A 27,678-nucleotide genomic window follows, 5' to 3' on the forward strand; every position below is an offset into this window, starting at 1 on the left:
TATAGTTGACACTTTATATGCAAGACAGAAAACCTAAAATTGAGATTAAATGATAACGACATTCAAGCTACATCAGCAAACAGACATTATTTTCAGTATAACAGATTAATGATGTTATCGGCTTGTTAGAGGCGTAGATGTTTATTGTACATGTTTCAACAAACTTGATCATACAAAAAAATCGATACAAAGTTTCCCCTTTAGTTGCATATAAAACATTTTACATTGACTTGGTCTTAACAAGTGCCATGTTTAATATCTATGTTATCTATGGCAGCATCACTCGTGTAACCTGTACCCCTAACACCTCTAATGATAATTTTGAAAGCGTTTTGACGAGCATTAATATTGACATTCTGCTCTCTCCATATTCGTCTTGTATCAGACTGACTGAACGTTACCAATTCATCTGGTGTGCGATTAGTGTCCTGAAAGAAGGAGCAAGCTTCAACGTACACATACAATGTATGGTAGCTGTTATTACTGTAAAATATCAAGGACATGCCTGTTGCTCATAATAGTATGCCCTGGCGAATTTCGTTATTAATTAACGTAAAATGAATGTATTTGGTAAGTTTTCACTCTGATCATATCAACGTTGCTCCACAGCAGAACGTTAGAGTATAATCTAAAACAAGGCAAAACTTTCAAACATTCCCGTACTCAATAGAATTACAAATTTATTTTCCATACTAAATAATAGAAGTAAAGTAAAAATAATTATTACCTGAACAAGTAGAGATATTGAACCCATATTAGAACCGTACATATTCGTATACAGCTGAATACAATAATTTCTTTGAGCTTCGAGTGTAGGTGATATGAGATCAGCATAGTCACCTTTAGTTTTACCTGTAGCTTCGATGTACATGTAATAGCCATAACCTGAATATCAAAATTTGCTGCAGAAATAATCTAGCAGAATTGATATCATCGATAGCATAATTTATATTCGAAATTAGTTTAACTAAATACAGAGACACAAACATCTATGTTTCTTGTTAAAAAAATAACCCTTAGTTTTTAGATGTTTCTCTTGCGACTTGTAAGCGCATTAGTGTCTTGATTTTTATTCAGTTTGGAAATTCATCCATGTGTGCCTTGATTGAAACGGCTTTTTCCAAAAGAAAAAAAAACAACACTGATTAAAACGCAATACATTAAATTCCCTTTAGTGGAATTATTGTCTTAAATTAAAAAAAATGTGAAATATCAAGTTCCAAAGGGGGATAATTCTAAAATTATTTGGATTTTTTCTATCTCTTTATATAATTGCCATCTATCATTGTATTAATTTATATTAGAGGCTTTTTCTGCATTTTGTTATTAAAAGAAATATAATTTCTAGCATCGTTATTCATATTATCACACTACTCAAAACTTCTAAGTGCATACCCAACATTTTTTTGTGTTTTCTCCGAAAGGTTAGGTTGATTATTATGTTATTGCATTTAAGTATATTCATTTCAGGAAAAGTAGGTAAAACAGTGAACTATGATGAGAAATCACACATTTTATTTCATTGGTGTAACAAACGAGTCACAATTTCAATAACCAGAGTGTCCTCCTCCAGCACGGATAACGGCTCGTCATCGATGGTGCATTTTATTTATGCAGTCGTGAGGAAACCTCTGTGGCAACGTGTTCAAAGTGTTTACAAGGTCATCTTGCAGTTGATCGGCGGTATGTTGCCGTGGCAGGCGCTTTACCCGACGACCGAGTTCATTCCACACATGTTAAAAGGGATTGAGGTCTAGACTTTTTGGTGGCCACTCCAGAGTTTGTAGCCGGTGTGTCTGAAGTACCTCGCGGGTTGACCCCGCAATGCGGCATGGGGCATTATCCAGGGCCAGAATCATTCCTCCGTTGGCACGAATGTGAGGGATCATAACTGTCCTTATCACTCCCTTTTGATATCTCCGTTCATGACAGTGTCATTTACAATAACATTGCTCGTTTGTGTATGGAGTGATATTCCACCCCAGATCCTTGTCGAGCCTCAATCGAAACGATCTCTTTCCTGGATACAACACTGAGCTAAGTGTTCGCCTCTGCTAGGATTAACTCGTGTTCTCCCGTCACTTCCAGATAAATAAAATCTCGATTGGTACGTAAGTGTCGCGTTATCCCCTTCCGCACGGCAAGTCCATTGCAGACGGTCAGCTTTGTGACGCTCAGTCAACGGAATACCCTTGGCTCGTAATCTGTTCCGGACTGTTTTGGTCGCTTATATACGTTGGTGTCTACCGAAAGAAAGTCCCACAGTAAGCCTGCGATTACGGAGATGACTCAGAGATATATGTCTGTTTTGTCGGGAGGTTGCTACTCTGCGTCTTGCCCTTCTTGGAACATCTCTAACACTCCCGGTGTTGTTGAACCTCGCCAGGAGTTTGCGTTTTGTTGTACGACTTCTGCTGAACACAATGGCAACCTGAAATCAGACGTTTTGTGTTTGATGTTCTTGTACTTTTTTTTATCTAATTTCAAATTTTTTAGGACTTTAAGCATTGTTTTATTTCATGCAATCAAGATAACGTCCATAATGTTTAAACTTGAAACTGTCTTAGTTATTCGGATGAATTTATCCGAAATAAACCAAACTTAAGCGTTCAGTTTGCGACCGTGCAAAAATGTTGCGGCAATCATTTCATCAAAATAAACTTGTTATCACATATACTGATTCTTTATATAAGCGCAATGTAATTTTCAATGCAAAACGTTTTTATCTATTAACGTGAATTTTGTTTAAGGCTGACGTCATTATCGAAGTTCAACGTAAAAACGCACACTATTCTGTTAAAGTTTAGGACACCAGTTTGTTTCATGTCAATGTAACAAAAGATCTTTAACTGCGTCAAAAAATATGAAAATTCACAAACCTGGCTCAAAGTAGTGCAGGATAGCAGCATTCCGACGGCTCGCGTTCTTCTATTTGCCATTCAGCCTATTTTTGTTCATCGTTTTATGTTTTTCCTGTTTAATCTCTATTGCCTACACAATCCAAACGTATGCCTATTACCAAAATATGTGCAAGGAAATTGGTGATTTAGTGCGCAAAGGCCACACCCCAGTAACTACATACTCGATTTGTAGTTTTTAATTGATTTGATACTGTATAATCGCCAATATGATGCTCCCGAAGTTATGTTTCGATATATTCAGTCGCTTTCCAATTATTCAAAAAGTTAAAGTGTGTACTTAGAATTTTGAGTAGAGGTATTTATTATGTACATATCATGACCTTAGTTTAAAGATAAAAATGTAATAGAAAATAAACCGACCTTTCTCGCCTTTTAACGTGACATGAAAACATAGGCATATGGTCACATTGCGATGTCGTAAGTAAAACGTCTCATTCAGATAAAGTATCATAAATTTTATCGGAGGTAACTTCGACTTTTACAAGGAACAGTTCCTTCTTAAATGTAAATAAAAGTGAAAAAATTAGCTGTAAACAGAGAGATAATTCTAAAATGAAGCTAAACGAATTTTTTAATTCTTTGATTGATTTAAAGTTATTCGACAGGTGTTAAACAAAGCGAGGCAATTTACGCCCGGAGGAGGAGAAAGGGTGTGTGTGTGTGTGTGTGTGTGTGTGTGTGTGTGTAGCGTTACAGTTGGTGCTGGTTAATGGGGTTGTATTTTTTGTGAAGGGAGTTGGGAAGGGGCCACTGTGTATGTTGGGGCGGGCATGTGGGAGTAATGGGGTTTTCGCACTGCTCAAATCGTTTCTCCACTATCAATCAATATTCCAAGTTTAAAGTCAATATCACAAAAAGTTTTGAAATTGTGCTCCGGCCACAAGATACAAAGACAGATATTAGATTTGAATTAATTTGTGACTTTGAACCTACCTATGCCTTGAATAGCTATTCAGTTAATCTCTAAACACAAAATATGACCGTTATATTTTATCTTTATGTGACCTTGATCTGTTTCATGCACTCTGCAAAACGTCTCATTCCCACCTACCTATCTGCCAAAATTGAAGTAAATACAACAAATTGTTATATAGTAATGCTCTGGAAATGAGATATAAAATCAGATTTAACCTATGAGCACCAACTTGTGAAAATGACCTTTGACCCACCGATTCGGATTATGCTTCGGTACAACGTCAGATCATTACCTACATGTATGTCAAGTTTACAGTCAATACCTTGAAATGGTATCAAGTTATACCCCGGACACGAAATACTTGGGAAAAGTTTGAACGTTGAGCTCCTTTTGTGAACTTAACCTTTGACCTACTGATCCATATCATCAAGTTATGTTCCTAAAAGTAAATATGGCGGACGGACAAACGCAACCGCCATCATATATTATGTATGTTTATTTCAAAACGGACGTAAATAGTTGTGTGCAAAAGGGCGATAATTCTAAAATTATTACATTTAAAGTTACGATTACTGTGTTTTACATTTTCTCTAATTGCCATTTATCATTACACCAGGTTACACTTAATTTCCTTGAAAAAAAGTTATTGTTTTAAATGTTAAAAATGTGAAAAATTAAGTACGCAAACAGATACTAGTATTTAAGACAACGTTATGAGTGTTACGCTCAACATTTAAGTGCTAATGAGGTTATTGTCTAAATTGATTCGTACGGAGTGGGGGAGGAGCAGACGAGACAAAATAGTTTTAGGGATGTTGCATAATTCATTACCTCTCATGAACAGACTCAATCAAACCGAGTCTGCTATTATTTTGCTTGGTTGCATTCGGTGGTTCCGAAGGATCTTCTAACAGATTTTGTTATGGTATAAATATCGAATAGAAGTAATGTCATGGAAGTAATTTGTTTTACTGGCAGACATGAGCAAAGCTATATACCTCTTCTTATTCAAAATTGAACATAATTATATTTTACCCGAATAATCACTAGTTGGTCCAGTAGACGAAGAAGGTGTGCTTCCTGATCGTCTTGTCCAGTCAAACGTGTCGCTTAGAGATTGCTGCCAACTGCACGTGTCCGTTGTGAAATTACAAGCAACCGAAACTAAAATAAAACCATAAATGGCAAGACGTTAGTGTATACATTTCGAAGAAGTACGGAAAAAGGAAAAATGCTGATAACATATAATACGTACTATCTTTAATGAATTTTGTTTTTCGCTGGAGAAAATTTCTTTTCATGTCCTTCGACAGTGAATTATCAGACAAAGATGCATAGAATTTCTTTCTTTACGGAAACATGTGTCGCAACCCTAAAAATGTTTTCTTTTTTTTTTGAATAAAGTCACGTTTTCGGTCACTGTGTATATAAACACATTTCTGTCGTTGCCATCCGTGACACATTCTATTTCCATATTGCATACCATTAAGGGAATCAAATACCATATACACAGAAAATTCGAAGGCTTTCATTGCTTTTGATGCACAATGCTTTATCTTAGTATAACAAAATGTGCAGTGATTTTTTAAAAAAGAGTTTAAATTACATTATTCACATGTAAAAAGGCTAGCACCCAGTGAATTAACAACGTGATTATTATACATAACGTCGTTTTACTTATTTTAATTCGTTCATTGATACTGAAATTTATTGCTTGTTCTAATTCATAATAACGTGTCAAATTCATTTACTGTAAAATGGAGATGATTTAAAGATATACATTAGGCAAAACAAATACATGTATACAAAAACTAATTAGTGGAGTTTTAGACACATATATGGTTAGAGATTGTTATTCGAACTGATAACTTACCTATGTCGCAGTTGACACCTATAAAACCACTTGCGCAGATACATCTGTATCCATTAATCAAATCGGTGCAGCTTCCGTGAATGCATGGATTTGAGTTACATTCATTTAGATCTGCATATTTGTACAAATAAACAGTTTAATTAGAAGGCAATAATCAAATCAAAATAAAGTAGTTCATTGTAGATTTGTTTTCTATTATTCGAAGGTGGCGGGAAGGTTTTACTAGTGACCATGTGAAATGTTTCATACAACAATGTCACGATCAACCGAATGATTTTCCACATATACTAGTAAAGGGCGTCATTTCCCTTGTAAATAACAAATTATGTCGTCAGTGAATAATATATCTGATAATAGGCAATAAAATTGTAGCCGCATTCACAAATGATAATTTAATTTATGTATTTGCCTAAGTTAGGATAAAAACGAAGTTCCCCTTTGGTGGGCTTGAAAAACAATGTGCGGTGCCTATTAGAAAGCCTTTTAATTATCATAATATTTGACATAAAAGACGTTTGTTTGTCAATATGAGATACATCGATTTTATGCATGTAGGTTGCAAATCATTAAAATTCTTCTTCTGAACACAATTTAGGCTGTGAACGTAGTACAATAATCGAAACTGGCTAAATGCGTTTGGATATTTCATAAATCCTTGTAGAGCGTGTTTCCTAACTTGCAGTGAATTATGCTGGCTTTAAACCAATTATTCTCATGCAGTAGTTGAGAGTATTCATTCATTTTTGACTGACAACATATTCGTTAGATCTGACTCCACTGCAACAAAGTGCGGACGCTGTCGTAAAAACAAGAGCTCCGCCTAACGGGGCATAATACCCCCGTTCATAGGAAGACTGGGAAAGGGTAGTAAAATGTACAGATTTGTAGAGGAGGGGGGTAGATAGGGTATGTGTTGGGTTGCGGGGTGTGGATGCCAAGATACAGTTTAAAGAATCTGAACTGAAAGTTAAAAAAATAAAAATAAAAGATTGCATGGGCAGAGAAGAGGACGGAGTTATGTGAGGGTGGGGGAGGGGTGCGGTGTGTGGATGCGAGATGCTGAAATAAAACATCTAGAAAATTATCTGAAAAGTAAAAAAGGAATACAGGGACCGAGAGTGGACGGTTATGTGGATGAGGGATACCCAGATATAGTAGTAAGAAACTTAATGAAAATAAAAAAAAAATAAACGGGCGGAGTTGGTTATTGGGGGGAGGATGTGCATGAAGGATACTGAGATGCAATATAAAGACACTGAACTAAAGGTAAAAGAAATTGGGGTGTGGGGTTGTGTAGGGTATCCCCATGACCTTGTTTGGCCGCTGACCCCCAAAGCAATAGGGATCTTCCTCAAGTAGTACTTAGTCATTGTGTTAAGTTTGAAAGTCGTAGCTATTACACTTTCTGCCCGGAAACGAACAAAATACAAAAAAAAAAATAAGTCAGACCTTGACATTGAGGGAGCAGGTGGGGACATATGAGGGATTTTATCCCAAATAGAATATCAGGTGGACAACTTCACGTGCGGAAGTAATTCCCATAAAGCTTCATGACTCCAGGTCAAATACTTTTTAATTATATGGGACACAAACTTTTATATTCTTAATTCATCATTTTGACTAAGGCAAGGGCCGGAACTCTAATTTTGCACAGTGAAATCCCCCCCAAAAACACCATGTGCACACATTCACGTTTTAAATTATATTCCGACATTGTTTCTTGACTCTATGTCAAATATTTTTAACATATATGGCATTTCATATGTATTTTTCGATAAGTCAGTGAACCTTGATCTGTTAGAGTGAAATCCAAAACAGAACAAAAGTGCTCAACTTCACATGCTATATAACAAATCTCTAATGTCGTATGACTTTAGATCAAATACTTTTTGAGATAGATGACACACAAATTTGTATGCCCTTTATACATATTTTTACATATTTTTACTAAATCAAGGGCCATAACTCTGGTGTGACTGAGCGAGAACCCAAACAAAACCACGCGTGCCCAACTTCACACACTAAATAATAATCTTGTAAGGTTTAGTGACTCGAGGTCAAATACTTCTTAAAATACATGGGAAACAAACATTTAGGCACTTTATACATACAAAATGTATTTTAATCTAAAGGCTTATTAGAAATTAATCTATGACAAAAATATATATTCTGACGAACTTTACATATCGGGAAACTTTTAACGAATAACATACATAAAGGACAATTTTTGCTCAAATCACGTACATGTAATTTTGTTTATCGCTTACATTAAGCTGTATGAAATATATGAATCTCTTAAAATTACGTTTTACTTTATGCATAGATATAACTTTATTTCGAAAAGCTTTAAGCTTCTCATCACGGGGCAATCTTGTACAAAATAAGATTGTTTTTCAGTAAACTTTTATATTTGGGATTTGGTTTAGGAGACTGCGTTCAGGGAACGTGGTATTTCCTAATGGATCCTGGTCTTTGTTTTTTTTTGTATAATAATTACATAACTAATATACCACGTTAGTGCAATTAATCTGATTATAAGTAATAAATAAAACAGACATAATCCTAAACTCATTTCTTTAGTCAAGAAAAAATACTGTCCGTAATAAACAGAAGTTTGATATATTAATGTTCAATGCAGGCGAAATATTCTGTATGATGTGTAGCCAAATGTCATTACGGTCCTGGTCCAATGTTCACAAAACAACATCAGTCTTAGCTAAGTTTGATACTGAAACTTTATTTGCTATTCCTATCTTAATTGCATGTTTACAATTTAATGTTACGGACTGTTTTCAAGTGAATATTCAGTACTGACTGTCAGTCTCAATTGGAATTTAGTCTTGATCTTTTTGTAAAAATTGCAATTAAAATTTCAATCTCAAACTCAATCGAGTCCGATTGTTTTTGTGAACATGGGGGCCAGACTGTTTTTGAAAATAACTTCAGATTAAGGGAAAGGCAAAGTCGGCTTAAAATGAGATATAATATTTGATCAAAATGGCAATCATTTTGTTTCCATAACTGTTCAACCTTTTCAAAATGAACGAAAGAAATTATCATGGTTTACACATTATTGAACATACTATATTGGGTATTTGCTAGATAAATATTTCAACAGTGGCGTCATCAGCTCTAAAACTGACTGCTTCTATGGTTAGCCATTTCCTTAAATTTCAAACTGCCAAGCCTTTTTTAATAGTGGTTCGATCTTTAAAATATTTTTCAGCTTTATGAAGTGCTGGACGATGGATTTCTTTAAAATTAACTTCTTATTTCATACTTTTGCACATACATACCTATATCACAGTTTGTCCCGGTGAAACCTGATTTGCAAGAACATCTGTAGCCATTGAATTCATCGACACATGTACCATTCATGCATGGATTTGACATGCATTCGTCTATCTCTGAAAGTGATAATGTGAATATGACTGTTAAAATGTAAATTGTTCTGAATTTGTAGAATCTTATATTTTTATTATAAATACCTGTGTCACAATGTGTTCCGATGATCCCTTGGTTGCATGAACAGCTGTAACCATTCACGTCATCAACACATGTGCCATTCATACAAGGATTTGACGTGCATTCGTCTATCTCTGAAGATGATACATTAAATTTCAGTTCCACTTTGCTTGTTTTTAAAGCCTTTTATACATTTCTGTTGCAATTCACATAAAAATTCACTTTTAATCAAGAATACTTGTTCATATGTATTTGTTACTTTGAGGAAAGTGCAGTGTAACAGGGAACGCTCCATTCCAGATACTTCAACGTGTAAGGCGTATATAACCTACACAAATCACTCTAATTCGAATGTTGGTAATTTGGTTAGAAGATCAATGCGCCTGATTTCGTATACTGCGTCCGCGCTAGCGTTTCTACATAATGTTCGAACTTATGTATGCAAACGCGATGCATCAAGGAGTGTGGCATCGGGAACGCTCAATTTTGAAGGATATCAGTCATTATACATGTACAATGAGTTCCAACTTTATTTTTATGTACTTATGCAGTCAGTCAACACCCTGTTTGTTAATATTCTTAAGTTTCATAATTCTATGTACCTTCAAACTGGTTATAATGTACCTTGCATAGGCATAAATTATATCATTACTGTAACAATTTAAAAAAAAAAAACTAAATTAAAAAGATAATAATTTTGTATTCAAATGTTACACATACCAATATCGCAAAATGTCCCGGTGAAGCCTGGATGGCATGAACAATTGTAACCATTGACGTCATCAACACATGTGCCATTCTTGCAAGGATTTGACGTGCATTCGTCTATCATATCTTACAAGATTGAAATTGAACGTCAGTTCCATTAGTTTAACAGTGAACTATAACTTTTCCCTTTAAACATTTATATATTATGTTATAATGATCTTGAACGTTATTTCTCTACTGTATGTAACATTCTTACAGAATATATTACATGATGGGTAAGTTTCTTTTCTTCTATCACCTATCTAATTTTATGATTAAATTTAGCGTGTGTAAACGGATCACAGTAAAATTTGTCACTTGAGTGACAGAAAATCTGCTGCATGCTCACAGTTTTTCCAGAAACATTGTCACAATGACAATAAAAACGTTTTGTAGCTTACCCTATTTACATCTTGACATATAGTAATTATTACATTAGGTTCATAAAATTATCTACGCTGTGTTCACAGACACAAGACTAAGTAAAAGAAACATCTCAAATATAACAGCTGTGCTATGCACAAAAAACATCAATGCAAAAATAAGACTTTACAACATTATTACAGTAGTTATATATGTCTTATTTCTAGGTTCACAGCCACTGCATTATTTTCAGCAAGACATACCACGAACGTATCACAAGGTCATTATGGAACAAATGCTTACTTGCATTTAAAATGTTAGAAAAAATACTGTTTTCAACATAGCTACATTATAAGGTTATTAGTATTGTACATCTGTCTACAATACACACCAATATCACACAAAACGCCTGTAAATCCGTTGTCACAATAGCATGTAAACATATCAATACCGTCAGCACATGAGCCATGTTGACAAGGGTTAGAACTGCACTCGTCAACATCTGGAAAAATTGTGAATTTGTAATTTAGTATACACACAAGCTATTTTGTACGACTGCACACTTCTGCCACCATTTTTCCAAGTATATGTGTAATTATCTAGTGCAGTATCTAACCGCATATTTGTCACGTTACTTATCTGTTCCAGTGATATGTTCAGTTTAGATGTATATCTTAACAAAATTATGTTAACTTGAAAAAAATGCCTGTTATAATGAAAGACATAAGTTAAAGGTTTAAACTGAAGTAAGTTTCAAATACCGCCGGCAACAATTTTTTTTTGTCAATTAATTAGATACATATTTTTTTGCAGTGAACTAAACAACAATACAAATATTTCATGCATTATCATAAAAGTGCTGAAATTGATACTTACTAATTTCACAATGCAAACCGCTGAAACCGGGATAACAAGAACAGTTGTAGCTGTTGACAAGATCTGCACATGCGCCATATTTGCATGGATTCGAGCTACATTCGTACATATCTGGAAAGAAGTTATTTTTTATTCTTTAGTCAAATTAAAACAAATATTGATAGTATTTCATCGTAAATATGATAAAAAAAAACTGTTGTGTTGTGAGTTGTGTGCGAGTTCTATTTAAATGTTTCAGCCAGCATGCATTAAACTGCATACATGTGTATACGACTGAGCTGTTATATTTGGTAGGTAAAAAAAAATAAAGGACCCCTGGGGTGCATCAGATATGAAAGAATACATTGTAGCATTCTGATAGATCTTCATGAAATCTGTTGCAAGAATATGATTGAAAGAAACGTTACCACACTTTCCTAAAAGTGCAACTTTTAAGTATGAATTGTAAAACTCTTCTCTAAAGTCCGAAAATACAGTCCGAACATCATGTTCAGAATAAATTTTATTAAGGCACGAGTCAAACAAACGTTAGATGGACTTTTAATATGTACGTTGGCTACAATAATTATTCATGTAAGTTGTGTCAAAAGTTAAGACAAAATCATACCGGTTTAAGTGAGAATTATTTTTCAGAAAAGAATATGACATTTTACCTTTTTCACAGTGTATTCCTTCGAAACCTGGATAACAAGAACAGTTATATCCTGCTTGTAGATCTATGCATTCACCATGTTTGCACGGACTTGAGCTACACTCGTCAATGTCTGCAACGAAATTAAGGCTTTAGGCATACAATATAGAACTATATTTATATCTACTTTGATTACTTGAGTCAAAAGAATCAGTCTTGTCAAACAACACCAGTGTTACAGAAATGCATTTGCTGTTAAAGTTATGACTTTGACTTTTATTTACTCTGAACACGCCTAAAGTATGTCACACGGAAACAATAACTGAAAAAACAACAACACCGGTTCATTCTTCTTTAAACGGCCCTGGTATATGCTCTTAATTGTAGATTGTAATGGTTAACTAAAGTTGCTGCATAATCTGAATCACTGAATCATGCCACGGAGATACAAAACTACAATTCATACCCTGGTTGCAGTTAATGTTTGTATAGCCATTTTCACAAGCGCAAGTGTATTGCGCGACACCGTCAATACATGTTCCATGTACACATGGGCTTGAATTACAGTCATCGACTTCTGAAACGAAATGTAGATTTACATCACTATCAAAACTGAACATGTTCTTAATGAACGTCGTCATGACTTTTTTTTTTTGCGTATTAAAAAGAAACACAGATCCTATGGAAAAAATGGTTCAACATTTACAAACTGAACATATTTATGCTTACTGTGTTCACAGTAAGAACATATGTATCCAAGCAAACAGTCACATTTACTCTGAACACACCGAAATAATTATTTTAAAAAACAATGTTCATTTTTCTTTAAACAGCCCTAGTGCATGCCTTGAACTCTAGGTTAAAGTGGTTAACTAAAGGTGCTGTATAATCTGAATCATACCATGCATTACATGCATCTACCATGAAGACATGAGTTTGAGTAGCATTCATTGATATCTGCAAACATATTAAGCCTTCTAAAACTGATCTAAATTTGAACAAACATTAAGACAAAAAATCATACCAGTTTAAGTGAGAATCATTTTTCAGAAAAGAATATGACTTTTTACCAATTTCACAGTGTATTCCTTCGAAACCTGGATAACAAGAACAGTTATATCCTGCTAGTAGATCTATGCATGCGCCATGTTTGCACGGGTTTGAGCTACACTCGTCAATGTCTGGAATGAAATTAAAACTTTAGGCACAAAACTATATTTTTTACCTACATTGATCGCTGAAAAGTTTTCAAGAATCAGTCTTGTCAAATAACAGCAATGCTACTAACTGCATTTGCTGTGTTAAAATTATGGCTTCGACATTCATTTACTCTGAACACGCCTAAAGTATGTCACACCGAAAGAATTATTTAAAAAAACGATGTTCATTTTTCTTTAAACAGCCCTAGTGCATGCCTTGAACTCTAGGTTGAAGTGGTTAACTAAAGGTGCTGTATAATCTGAATCATGCCATGCATTACATACCCTGGTCGCAGTTAATGTTTGTATAGCCATTTTCACAAGCGCAAGTATATTGTGCAACACCGTCAGTACATGTCCCATGTACACAAGGACTTGAATTACATTCATCGATACCTGAAACAAAATGAAGATTCACATCACTATCAAAACTGAAAATTTTCTTAATGAACGTCGTTATGAATTTTTTTCTCCTGTGGAAAAAATGGTTCAATATTTACAAACTGAACATATTTATGCTTACAGTTTTCACAGTATGAACCTGTTTATCCAAGCAAACAGTCACAAATGTAGTTGGAATTTCTGTCGATGCATCTACCATGAAGACATGAGTTTGAGTAGCATTCATTGATATCTGCAAACATATTAAGCCTTCTAAAACTGATCTAAATTTGAACAAACATTAAGACAAAAAATCATACCAGTTTAAGTGAGAATCATTTTTCAGAAAAGAATATGACTTTTTACCAATTTCACAGTGTATTCCTTCGAAACCTGGATAACAAGAACAGTTATATCCTGCTAGTAGATCTATGCATGCGCCATGTTTGCACGGGTTTGAGCTACACTCGTCAATGTCTGGAATGAAATTAAGACTTTAGGCACAAAATATATTTTTTTACCTACATTGATCGCTGAAAAGTTTTCAAGAATCAGTCTTGTCAAATAACAGCAATGCTACTAACTGCATTTGCTGTGTTAAAATTATGGCTTCGACATTCATTTACTCTGAACACGCCTAAAGTATGTCACACCGAAAGAATTATTTTAAAAAACAATGTTCATTTTTCTTTAAACAGCCCTAGTGCATGCCTTGAACTCTAGGTTAAAGTGGTTAACTAAAGGTGCTGTATAATCTGAATCATGCCATGCATTACATACCCTGGTCGCAGTTAATGTTTGTATAGCCATTTTCACAAGCGCAAGTATATTGTGCAACACCGTCAGTACATGTCCCATGTACACAAGGACTTGAATTACATTCATCGATATCTGAAACAAAATGAAGATTCACATCACTATCAAAACTGAAAATTTTCTTAATGAACGTCGTTATGAATTTTTTTCTCCTGTGGAAAAAATGGTTCAATATTTACAAACTGAACATATTTATGCTTACAGTTTTCACAGTATGAACCTGTTTATCCAAGCAAACAGTCACAAATATAGTCGGAATTTCTGTCGATGCATCTACCATGAAGACATGAGTTTGAGTAGCATTCATTGATATCTGCAAACATATTAAGCCTTCTAAAACTGACCTAAATTTGAACAAACATTAAGACAAAAAATCATACCAGTTTAAGTGAGAATCATTTTTCAGAAAAGAATATGACTTTTTACCAATTTCACAGTGTATTCCTTCGAAACCTGGATAACAAGAACAGTTATATCCTGCTAGTAGATCTATGCATGCGCCATGTTTGCACGGGTTTGAGCTACACTCGTCAATGTCTGGAATGAAATTAAGACTTTAGGCACAAAAATATATTTTTTACCTACATTGATCGCTGAAAAGTTTTCAAGAATCAGTCTTGTCAAATAACAGCACTGCTACTAACTGCATTTGCTGTGTTAAAATTATGGCTTCGACATTCATTTACTCTGAACACGCCTAAAGTATGTCACACCGAAAGAATTATTTTAAAAAACGATGTTCATTTTTCTTTAAACAGCCCTAGTGCATGCCTTGAACTCTAGGTTGAAGTGGTTAACTAAAGGTGCTGTATAATCTGAATCATGCCATGCATTACATACCCTGGTCGCAGTTAATGTTTGTATAGCCATTTTCACAAGCGCAAGTATATTGTGCGACACCGTCAGTACATGTCCCATGTACACAAGGACTTGAATTACATTCATCGATATCTGAAACAAAATGAAGATTCACATCACTATCAAAACTGAAAATTTTCTTAATGAACGTCGTTATGAATTTTTTTCTCCTGTGGAAAAAATGGTTCAATATTTACAACCTAAACATATTTATGCTTACAGTTTTCACAGTATGAACCTGTTTATCCAAGCAAACAGTCACAAATATAGTTGGAATTTCTGTTGATGCATCTACCATGAAGACATGAGTTTGAGTAGCATTCATTGATATCTGTAAACATATTAAGCCTTCTAAAACTGATCTAAATTTGAACAAACATTAAGACAAAAAATCATACCAGTTTAAGTGAGAATCATTTTTCAGAAAAGAATATGACTTTTTACCAATTTCACAGTGTATTCCTTCGAAACCTGGATAACAAGAACAGTTATATCCTGCTAGTAGATCTATGCATGCGCCATGTTTGCACGGGTTTGAGCTACACTCGTCAATGTCTGGAATGAAATTAAGACTTTAGGCACAAAAATATATTTTTTACCTACATTGATCGCTGAAAAGTTTTCAAGAATCAGTCTTGTCAAATAACAGCACTGCTACTAATTGCATTTGCTGTGTTAAAATTATGGCTTCGACATTCATTTACTCTGAACACGCCTAAAGTATGTCACACCGAAAGAATTATTTAAAAAAACGATGTTCATTTTTCTTTAAACAGCCCTAGTGCATGCCTTGAACTCTAGGTTGAAGTGGTTAACTAAAGGTGCTGTATAATCTGAATCATGCCATGCATTACATACCCTGGTCGCAGTTAATGTTTGTATAGCCATTTTCACAAGCGCAAGTATATTGTGCGACACCGTCAGTACATGTCCCATGTACACAAGGACTTGAATTACATTCATCGATATCTGAAACAAAATGAAGATTCACATCACTATCAAAACTGAAAATTTTCTTAATGAACGTCGTTATGAATTTTTTTCTCCTGTGGAAAAAATGGTTCAATATTTACAAACTGAACATATTTATGCTTACAGTTTTCACAGTATGAACCTGTTTATCCAAGCAAACAGTCACAAATATAGTTGGAATTTCTGTCGATGCATCTACCATGAAGACATGAGTTTGAGTAGCATTCATTGATATCTGTAAACATATTAAGCCTTCTAAAACTGATCTAAATATGAACAAACATTAAGACAAAAAATCATACCAGTTTAAGTGAGAATCATTTTTCAGAAAAGAATATGACTTTTTACCAATTTCACAGTGTATTCCTTCGAAACCTGGATAACAAGAACAGTTATATCCTGCTAGTAGATCTATGCATGCGCCATGTTTGCACGGGTTTGAGCTACACTCGTCAATGTCTGGAATGAAATTAAGACTTTAGGCACAAAAATATATTTTTTACCTACATTGATCGCTGAAAAGTTTTCAAGAATCAGTCTTGTCAAATAACAGCAATGCTACTAACTGCATTTGCTGTGTTAAAATTATGGCTTCGACATTCATTTACTCTGAACACGCCTAAAGTATGTCACACCGAAAGAATTATTTTAAAAAACGATGTTCATTTTTCTTTAAACAGCCCTAGTGCATGCCTTGAACTCTAGGTTAAAGTGGTTAACTAAAGGTGCTGTATAATCTGAATCATGCCATGCATTACATACCCTGGTCGCAGTTAATGTTTGTATAGCCATTTTCACAAGCGCAAGTATATTGTGCGACACCGTCAGTACATGTCCCATGTACACAAGGACTTGAATTACATTCATCGATATCTGAAACAAAATGAAGATTCACATCACTATCAAAACTGAAAATTTTCTTAATGAACGTCGTTATGAATTTTTTTCTCCTGTGGAAAAAATGGTTCAATATTTACAAACTGAACATATTTATGCTTTAGAAACAAATTTTTGTCACACTCTTTTCATTGCACATATTTCTCCAAGGAATTTTGAAGTTGAACGATGCATTTTGGCTTTATATGAATACAAATAGTGGAATAGAAAAACTACTTTTAATAGATTTGCACATTGAAAGAAACAGTTCTATATTCCAACAGATGTCCTAGTGAGTACCTTGTTTGCAGTTGATATTTGTAATTCCAGCTTCGCATGCACAGTTGTATTGACCTATACCAATCCACATAGGTACCGTGTATACAAGGGTTTGACATGCATTCATCGATATCTCCTCAAATGAATCCAATACTTTCTAATTTACCTACATTGTTTTTAAATCCTCTAACTTTTATTATTCTGCACTTTGTAACCAAACATTTTTCTACAATGTAGAATTTGATTAAATCCTGATTTTTTTTAAAACTTCAAATTATACTTGAAAAATTCAGCAAATAAAGATAGATATGCTTGCGTGCTTGATTTTTTGTTAGACTGATTTGAAAAATGTGGACCTCATGCAAGTTTTCATAATGGCAGTCTATGGGAAAATCACAATTTTCATAATATTTTCGCGAATAGAAATTTTTCTACCGCCTAGATTTTAATGAAATTTCTCGCAGTCGTAAATAAACATATGGCCTATAATATGGTGATATAAAATGTCTAGGTCCGTGTGCTTGTTTTGCAGATATTTGCCCACGATTAAAGTGATCCACACATTTCAAGATGTGTTCAGGAAATTGTTTTGAATTATTCACGTGTCAGATGTTTTAATTTCAAATTTTAACTTTAGAAATATATCAACGCTGCCATTGTAATAAAAGTAACTCACGGGTTGCCATTAATTCATAAAATGATTTTCATTTCCGAATCCAGGCTTTATTCTATGTTCTCCGGATAATTGATGTTACGTCATCACTTCCGGTTTACCAAACGTGTAGAACTACCTTAATTGAAATTAATGATATGTATTGCATTTATGAATTCTAGTTGATAAGCTTTGTTTGAAATAAAATCTATAGAAGATCCTTTGGAAGCAAAGACGAAACACGCAAAATAACCGCAGACTTGATTTTATTGAATCTTTTCATCAGAGATAATAAGGATCTTACACACCTGCATCTGTAAGACAGGATTTTGCCATACCCGAGGGTCAGTGTGACTAGCATTTTTTATCCACGTTGTCCCGAGGATTACTCAGGCAGACATTTTAGGTTCTTTTTCTTGCCTACCGTTAAAAAAATTGTAAATTAAAAATCGCTCATACACTATGACTATAAGATAACGTCAAATTATGACGTAAATACGACGTCTATATGCGCACGAATAGCTTATTTTTACTATAGGGAAAAGATATGCTGATCTCGTACCAGGATAAACTTGTCCTTTCCCACGAAGTAAGCAAGAAAATGAAATGTGCAAATGTCTGTCCGGCTTACACAAAACTCTACTATAAATCTACAATAAACGGACTCAATGGTTCCAAAGGACCAGGAAATATAACAGCAGCTCTGAGTATAGCGGCCACCACATGTTACTGAAATATTGCTGTAGTACTAGTTAATAAAATCTATAGAAGATCCTTTGGAAGCTTAAATCCAAGCAAAATAGCAGACTCTGTTTTGTCAAGTCTGTTCATTATAGGTGATACGATGCAAAACACAACTCTGGTCCCACCCCTACCCCACCTTACGACCCAACACCTCTCCCACCATCCCCAACAGTCATTTTCAAAGCAAATGACTTTTTGATGACACAATGCAAAAATACTTACCGTTTTCACAATATGAACCGTTGTATCCGTGGTTACAGTCGCATATAAATGTTGAAATACCATCAATACATTTGCCGTGTAGGCATGGGTTTGATTTACATTCGTCTATATCTGAAAGTATGGATGTATCATTGTGCACTGTTGCAAGAAACTTATCAAAGCTTCGCTTAGAAAAAAGATTGTGTCTGAATCAGAAAATAGTCACAAGAAATGATCAAATGAAATATCTAATAGCGTGTTGATAAAAGATACTAAAGTAAATAGTCGATGTTTTACCAAGGTCGCAGTTAACACCGTTGAAACCACTATTGCATGAACAGATATAGCCACCAACAAGATCAATACACGTGCCCTGTTTACAAGGACCAGAGAGACATTCGTCAATTTCTGAAACGATAATTTAACCAAGCGTACACTAATTTATCCCTTTCTTTGATTTTTCAAGACATGTTGTAGTTTCTTAATATATACAAGGGAATGTAAAATAGTAATTCTTCAGTAGTCTAAGATGACATAGAAAATACTACTGCTGAATTAAACTATAGTTGCGATAACTTTTTAATACATCCCAGTAATAATTCGAAATAATTGCACTCTAGAGCCATTTTCTAAGAATAATCACTTTACAACATGTAATTGTAAATGTTAATAATGGATTGCTATTACAAAAGTGAACAATACTATAAAGGTATTTAAAATCTTTTATTAAAGATATATTAAATTTTGGTATGGCACTAAGGCTTAACAAAAATTGTGTTTTTGATTATGTTAAACGAATAAATATAATAAGTTTACACCCTTGATAGGATATGCCAAGTAGTAAATAATTAATAAAAGATGTATATTTATATACTAGAGATATATGCAACATTAAAATGCAAACAGTATATTGTCATATACATACATACATTTTTGACTACCCTTCAATGCCATATCAACATTTGTGTTTTTTTACAAAGATAATATCTTTGCATTGTATCAGTATTGTAGAAATTATTCGTTTTAATATTAATCATTTCTCGGATCAAGAATATGGCCAAGGTGTGCATTTTATTTCGAAAGATGACATGAGGAATTTACGGCATTTATGTATTCAGATATTATTATAGAGCTGTAGTGTTTTACCGATGTCACAATTTGGACTTGTATACCCATTCTCACAGATGCAGCTGTATTCGCCAAAGCCGTCAATACACCTTCCATGTTGACAAGGATTTGACTTACATTCATCAATATCTAAAGTAAACAAACTGTCATAAATAGTGACATATACGAATATGTCGGAACATGTATTTCTTGAAGAAATGTTGGCCTTTGTTCTAATTGTGCAAGTGTTTTTGCTTTTTTTATTTATTACTTTGAGGTGCATTTCTGAAGGTTTTCTTCGCCATTATGGATATTACATGTATATTTATTGTACAATGTATATTATATTATATTTCATCATCCAACAGAAAACTGAAATGGAAGTTCTTGCTGTTTGTTATAAAATAACGAGAAAATTTTAAACAAGTCAAATTGTAATAGCAACAAAAACAGTACCTCCTTTTTATTTTGATATTATTTTGTTTTCATTCCATTTGCTTGATTACTAATATTCTATGACATTAGAATTAGACGGGTACATATTATTTTAGGATTTGTAAAAATAGAAAAAATAGGTCATACTAATATGGCCTTATTGTAATAGTACACATCTGGCCTTATTGTAATAGTTAGTACACACCTGGCCTTATTGTAATAGTTAGTACACACCTACCGTTTTCGCAGTTTGAACCATTGAAACCCGGGGAGCAGACACACGTATAGTTTGCTATTCCATCTACACATGTTCCGTTTAGGCAAGGCTTAGACTGACACTCATCAATGTCTGTAATATACATTTATTACAGCACGAGATTTTTTGAAAAACTATTAATAGAATGCATCAATTATCATAATTACAGAGTAATATTGAAAAAAAAAAACAATAAGACATTATTGCAATATTCATCTATTGTTGAACGACGAATTACAATCATAGAATGAAATAAAGTGAAATATAGTGTTTTGTGAGAGCCGTACTTATTTCGCATAAAGCGCCCTCGAACCCTGAGTAACAGGAACAGTTGAAGTTGTTGATACTGTCAACACACTTTCCGTATACACATGGTCCAGAAAGACAGTCATCTGTATCTGTAAATTAATTAATGTAAATTGATTAATTTAAATTGATTAATCATAGTGACAGACTTTCTATCGTTATCAGTAATACACAGTAATCATATTTTATGTACATCAAAACTGAAAAAGTAGTGAAAGAATGTTTCCGAATGGTACTTACTTATGGCGTACTATCTGGGTCGAAAGTTTCCATGTACCACAGGTAGTAATAAAATTATACCTCCAGGTACAAAAATCGTACCCGCGGGTATAATTTTATACCCGTAGGTATAACTTTTATACCCGCGGGTATAATTTTATACCCGCGGGTATGATTTTACAACCGCAGGTATAAAATTATATAAAAATTGTACCTGCGGGTATAATTGTATACCCGTAGGTATAATTTTATGCCCGTAGGTATAATTTTTATACCCGCAGGTATAAATTTTATAAAAGATTGTATATAAATTGTACCGGCGGGTATAAAAGTATAACTGCGGGTATAAAATTATTTTTCATACCCGCAGGTATACTGTTTATACCCGCGGGTATAATTTTGTATCTGCGGGTATAAAAATTGTACCTGCGGGTGTAAAATCATACCTGCAGGTATAAAAAATTGTACCTACGGATATAAAAATTGTACCTGCGGGTATAATTTTGTACCTGCGGGTATAATTTTGTACCCGCGGGTATAATTTTTATTCCCGTAGGTATAATTTTTATACCAGCGGGTACAATTTTTATACCTGCAGGTATAAAATTGTACCCGCGGGTACATTTCCAATTTATACACGCAGTTATAAATTTATACCTGCAGGTATAATTTTATTACTACCTATGGTACCTGGAAACTTTCGACTCAAATGGTACGCCATACTTACTGTTACTGTATATGAAAATACTATAGATCCATCATAGTATGTTCATATACAGTAACAGTAAGATCCACCACGCCCTATGTGGTTCTGGGACGATATGTATATGAAAAGAATTGGAACTACTGCCTTACCCTTGCATGATCGTAAGATGCGACTAATAGGGTCTTAACACTTGGTTTTGCAGTAACTCTGTGATTCCAGCAGGTATGCAAATTTTGATTCCATACCTCGTGTTTTTATTTCGATGTAAATGAGATTTGGAACCAAAATTTGTAGTCCTGTTTGGCGCCATATAACCTATACTGTGTTGGTGCGCCGTAAAGCCCAAATAAATAAATAAATAGATCCACCATTGTTTTTATTAACATAATCGTTTTTCTTCTATTCTGTTTTTTTTCTCCTTAATCTGAAACTGTTATATTCTCATTTGCAATTGTTTCATTTTCTAAAATATTGACAAGGTAGACCAGATGTGTTATCTAGTGTTTGTTTCTTCAAAATGGTATTTTCATAATGGCCTCTGTAAAGATTTCTTTCATTCAAAGCTGAACAAAACAGTTACTGTATTACAACCTATTACACCGAGTTAGATAAATGTAAACTATTTAGAAAAGGAGCGACTTCATGGGATGATTTTTGCTTCGAAAAACTATCTACATGTAAACTATATTAACTAAATTTTGCTCTGGTTAAGTACTAAAATTCAGAATGTACATAGTAACAAAGTCATGTATTGTTTGAAAAGGGTGAATTATTTAATGAATTGCAAAACAAAAAAGTGAAATATATTGAAGTAAAGAGCAAATATGTTTGTGATATTTAACTTTTTGAATTCATTTTGAAAAAAGGACCTGCATAAGGATTAGAAAGAGTATCTTTTTAAAATGTCAGTTGAAGTATAAATATGTTATAATATATACAGAACGTAAACACATTACCGACGTTGCATAACATTCCTTCGTACCCAAGGTCGCAAGTGCAAGTGTATCCATCAATGCTATCAACACATATGCCATTTATACATGGACTTGAACTACATTCATCAATATCTAAAACAAAAGAACTTGAATACATTTACAAACAGCTGGCAGGTTTAATCCATCGACTATATATGACTTGCTTTTCCATATGAACCTTGAGTTTATACAAAACCTAGATGTCTCAAGAGGCGTTTTACACCTGGCTGGATCTTAAAGACAAAAGTAGGCCAAAAACATCTATAACGATTTCAGTGAACCCATTGTTGTTCCTTGTTCTTGTCAGTATAGTATACTTGTTTCAGTGTAAAAATGGATATATTTCTAAGTCATTTGTTAAGACAATTCTGACAGATAATATGATAACCTCGCGGATAGGTTAATTCAGTTGTTGCAGCAGACAGGCAACTGCGCAGCTCTTTTTGCTACGGGACACAATATTAGATAATAAACCAAATTACCTATGATTATTTTGCATGTCGGGATGTTGCTCCAAGTTCCACGTGAGTCACAATACGCAGATTGACTGCCATTCAAGTAAAATCCATCTGCGCAGGTAAATGAAACGGACGAGTTATATGTAGTTCCGTCTATATGGACTATACTTGCGTTGATGGGTATGTGCGGCAGCCCACAGGAAATTGGCATACATCGAGGAGCTTCACTCCATTGACCATCATGTTCGCATTTTACGATGCCACTACCAGTATGTGAGTATCCCTCATTGCATATCACATTAAAGGTGTCGCTGATTTTTGTTTTATTAAGGTTTTCTATCCTACCATTTGATGGCGTTGTTGGTATTCCACAGTCGTATGCTTCACATTTTGGAACAGTTGACCAGGTTTCATTGCTCTGACAGACTACGGTAGCATTTCCAAGTATATGATAACCTTCAGTGCAAGTAATTGATAGACTGGTGCCAACCTCGGTGGAATTATTGTTGTGTTTGATATCTGCATGCGGTTGTTTAATGAGAGTATCACACTGTTTCCGGATACATCTCGGAATTTCATACCAGTCGTTGGAAGACAAACAAGTTACAACCTTAGTTCCAACTAACTTATATCCATCTTCACACTCAATCTCGGCAGTGTCTCCATGTTTAGTTCCTTTCATGTTGATAACACGTCCTTTTTCTATACTCAGGTCCAAGTCACAGTCTCCATTAATGTCTACTACAGCTGCCGCTTGAATCAAATACATAGAACGACTTTTGAGATAATGAAAGCTATAAACAAATCACTGTACAAAATATAGTAGCATTTAGTCATCTAAGCATAATTCCATACGTCGCACAAAGTTTAGAATTTATTTTTGAATTCACATTAAACATATAATTGATTAAAGATTTCAACTTAAAAGATTAATACATATAAGTGGGATAATTCTGAAATCTGTATGTTGTGGATATTTTACTGGAAAGGGCTGTTTATGCATAAATCTGAATGAAACTGTGAAGCGAATCAAAAAACAAGTTTTGACTTTTAGCAGTGACGTTGTGAGCTTTTGACGTCATAACAATAATATTATGACGTCGTTATACTCAAATGAAGACCAAAACTCGGAAAAATGACTAACTGCAAATGTTTGGATTTATTATACTCTTTTCTCAATTAACCTTCCAGTTGTTGGATTTTATAAATTATAATAAAAGTCTTCAGTTTATACATAATTTATTATAGGTCGATTGAAGAAAGTTCTACGGCTTATATTAATCACTCTCAACACCTCATTTCTGATGGAATCCATCGCCACGAGGGTTTCCTTTTAATACTGAGTATCAAGCAAGGGAGCTACTTTAGTATGACGCGGCCGGGGATCGAACCCACGTCCTCCTGCTCTCGAAGCCTAATAAAAGTCTTTGCCATTTAGGTCCGGTCAATAAGAGAATTTATCGACCCGGATAAAATGATATTGACCGGGTCTATCGAGGAACATGAATATATTTTGGTGCTTCGTTTTGACTTTTAAATTACTACATTTAAGAAATAATTCGCAGTTTAGTAATTTCCATTCGGTTACGAAACACGTGAGAGTATTTTGATTTTGGAGTGTGTAGATAGAAGACCGTTAAATACAGTACACTCAGTGTATTTCATATTTTCATTTTAATTGAAGGGAGAGGTTTTACTTAATGTGTGTTATTCGGTATGGTTTACACATAACGATCACCAGTAAGCATGTAATCCGAACTTGGATAATTCGAACAGGACCTTCGCTCTAACTCATTGTCAGGTATCTGTCCAAATCCCTATCATGATAATCTACATTATCTGATAGCTCGAACTACCGATAACTCGAACAAACTTTGCGGGTCCTGTTGAGGTCGAGATAACAAAGTTTGACTATATATATGTATAGTCTCGTATAACGCGTGTTATTGGCTTGAATACAACGCAGAAGCTCGTGCTTTCATATCTGTTGTTTAAATTGTCAACTTCCGCTTTTATCGTTATAGGTCAAATGTACGTTCTTTTCAAGAGAGTAATTAAAAAATAAGTGATCATCTACTTCATTGACAATATGTACTTAATTTCCATGAAAACAAAACATCTATATGGCATTGTCAGCTAATGTCAAGTTGTATACACTGTGCGAGATTTTATTTGTATTGCATGATTCATGTAACATATTTAGATACTTTTATCACATCGAATAAATCTGGAAACAAGATAGGAAAAATGAATTAAAAATCGGATGTCCTTTTTAAAACAAAATAGGGGAGTGATGGTCTAGTGGATAAGGCGTCGGCCGCTCAATCCATGGGTCGTGGGTTCAAGCCCCACTAGAGTTACAACTATAACTTCTCATATGACACCAGTACTGGTTTTCAAGAAAGCGGACTCGAGAGTGGTTTCAATAAGATTGAAGCTTTCATCACAATCGAGCTAAAACAAATAGACATAAAAAAGTATTTTGCAAAATAGACGGATTTCGTGAAACTATTTTGATTTACTTTTGTTTAAATAGAAATCATTTGACATTTTTCGAGATTCTAAGGATCCAAAAGCTGTTGCTCTCGTAAATTGCAAATAATATATTTATTATTCTCCTGTCGAAAGGCAAAGGGTCATATGAAAATGGTTTATGTCTGTGAGTCTTGCATTCGCCCGTAACACTTTTGTTCGGAACATTACTTCACAATTAATTAACAGTTTTGTTAAAACTTCACACAATGACAGAAAATATTGACAGAAAGCGCAGTGTATAAGAGCTATAATATATTGCCTACTTATATGGTTAGTCTTTGTTTGATTTTCTCGTACCACTTTTGTCTGGAGCATAACCAGGATTTTGTTTAAACTTCACAAAACAATAGAGGATATTGAGAGAAAATGCTGTGTTACAAGAACCACACTTCTGTCTCAGTTACATTTTTGAAAAGATTTAAATTTTTAAAGAAACTTCTCTTTAGTTTTCCGGGTCATTTCTGTAAATTTATTTAGCATAAGAGTAATGTAAAAATATAGAAAATGTCATAAGATTAAGTTTTAATTTCTTACTACCACTCCTTGTGTCTTTTTCTTTCATTATCGGAAAATGTAAACCAGACATTTGTCATTTTTTTTGTTTGGTTTTGAGCTGCATCTTGGTTGTCTTTCTAAATCACACGTGACTTCAGTTCATTGTGAATATAATTATCTGTAGACAACATGCCGTTATCCAAATCGCTATAAGACTGACAGGGTTTTTCTTTTCAACGGATGCAATAAACAGAATGGCAAATTTATTCTTTTGACTTATATTTACGATTGGAAAGAATCGCGTTTACATTTTCAGCCAGAAAATGCTTTATATGAACACATGTCATATTGCAAGAGCATTTAAAGGGTCATAGTGGCGTTTTATAAAATGGCTGCCAAACATTAGATATATTAATGTCTTCTTGTTTCCTTTTTTCAATATTTGTCATAGACGTAAAGATCAGATTAACATAGAAGGAAGAACGATTCAAAATCCATTCTATTTTATTACCTCCAATGATGGCACAGTCAATAAAAGTTCACGTGCAACACTGTGAATTAGTGCTATTTACTTTGACACTGTGTACATGTCCTGCCACAAAAAATATGTAACGTCGGAGAAAACACGATTTTATTTCCCTGTGATGGGTCGGTTTACGAGAGAGTGACAGTAAATGAGTATTTTTGTCAATCTACGTTTTCCTACTTACCCATGAACGAACTCCGCGATTAGGGTGAGAAATGATCATGTTACACATATGGATAGGCAATGACGTGTACACATTGTAAGCTTTAATAATATATTCTTTCTGTAAAATAAAACCATACCTTTTTCTTTGCATGGGGTATACACAATGACAACCGTAGTTACGGACGCTAAAACCAAAACAATAACAATCACCAATAAAATGATGATGCATAGCCTTCTGTTCAATGACTGTTGGTTTTCCTTTAATTCACCGACTCTTTCTGTTTTCACTATTCCGGTTGTCTCACTTTCGTTACTATGTTGTGCCAAACTAGAAGGCACTTCTTCGTTTTCCAGTGGAGTTTCCCTAAACGTTTCTATTCTATCAACAATTTTTGGATCCGCTGATAAATTAGAAAATTCCATATTTGAATACTCTTTAAAACGTATGTGTTCAAACAGGAATACTGCAGTCAGAACATATTCACTCCAATATATATCAATCGTTACTTCCTGATAGTAAGCGTAAGCGCGCGTAAAACTGTTTATTATTGTAACTCGTTTTGGTACTTAGGCCTCACCAAATTAAAAAGTTGTTCATCGGATTTGCCGCTCGTATATTTCCAGAAACACAATTTTTTTTTTTTTTTGGCTTGCGCTCGCCCCATTGAAAAAAATCAATCCAAAATTTTTTGGTGCGCTACTTTTTACGGACGTAAAAGTGTATAA

The 27,678-nt window shown here is 34.2% G+C and overlaps 1 protein-coding gene across 8 annotated transcripts; it reads right to left on the reverse strand.

Moving 5' to 3' along the window:
• Nucleotides 1-27,516, reverse strand: LOC123536732 (fibropellin-1-like). 8 transcript variants are annotated; one of them, XM_053548503.1, is made up of 29 exons: nt 27,090-27,516; nt 23,256-23,984; nt 22,756-22,866; nt 20,856-20,966; nt 20,551-20,661; nt 19,917-20,027; nt 19,068-19,178; nt 18,792-18,902; nt 16,781-16,891; nt 16,367-16,477; nt 15,905-16,015; nt 15,491-15,601; nt 15,029-15,139; nt 14,615-14,725; nt 14,153-14,263; nt 13,739-13,849; nt 13,277-13,387; nt 12,863-12,973; nt 12,259-12,369; nt 11,815-11,925; nt 11,162-11,272; nt 10,677-10,787; nt 9,896-10,009; nt 9,199-9,309; nt 9,007-9,117; nt 5,711-5,821; nt 4,873-5,001; nt 728-885; nt 1-428 (listed from the first exon to the last, which is right to left on the reverse strand). In XM_053548503.1, the coding sequence occupies exons 1-29, from the start codon at nt 27,373-27,375 to the stop codon at nt 237-239; spliced, it is 4,161 nt and encodes a 1,386-aa protein (XP_053404478.1). In that variant the 5' UTR covers nt 27,376-27,516; the 3' UTR covers nt 1-236. The 8 variants fall into 8 exon arrangements, with proteins under 8 accessions (XP_053404478.1, XP_053404492.1, XP_053404500.1 ...); XM_053548517.1 differs by lacking the exon at nt 19,068-19,178; XM_053548525.1 differs by lacking the exon at nt 16,781-16,891.
• Nucleotides 27,517-27,678: the final 162 nt, after the last annotated feature.

The sequence above is a fragment of the Mercenaria mercenaria genome, chromosome 1, assembly GCF_021730395.1.
Source record: "Mercenaria mercenaria strain notata chromosome 1, MADL_Memer_1, whole genome shotgun sequence".
NCBI lineage: Eukaryota > Metazoa > Mollusca > Bivalvia > Venerida > Veneridae > Mercenaria > Mercenaria mercenaria.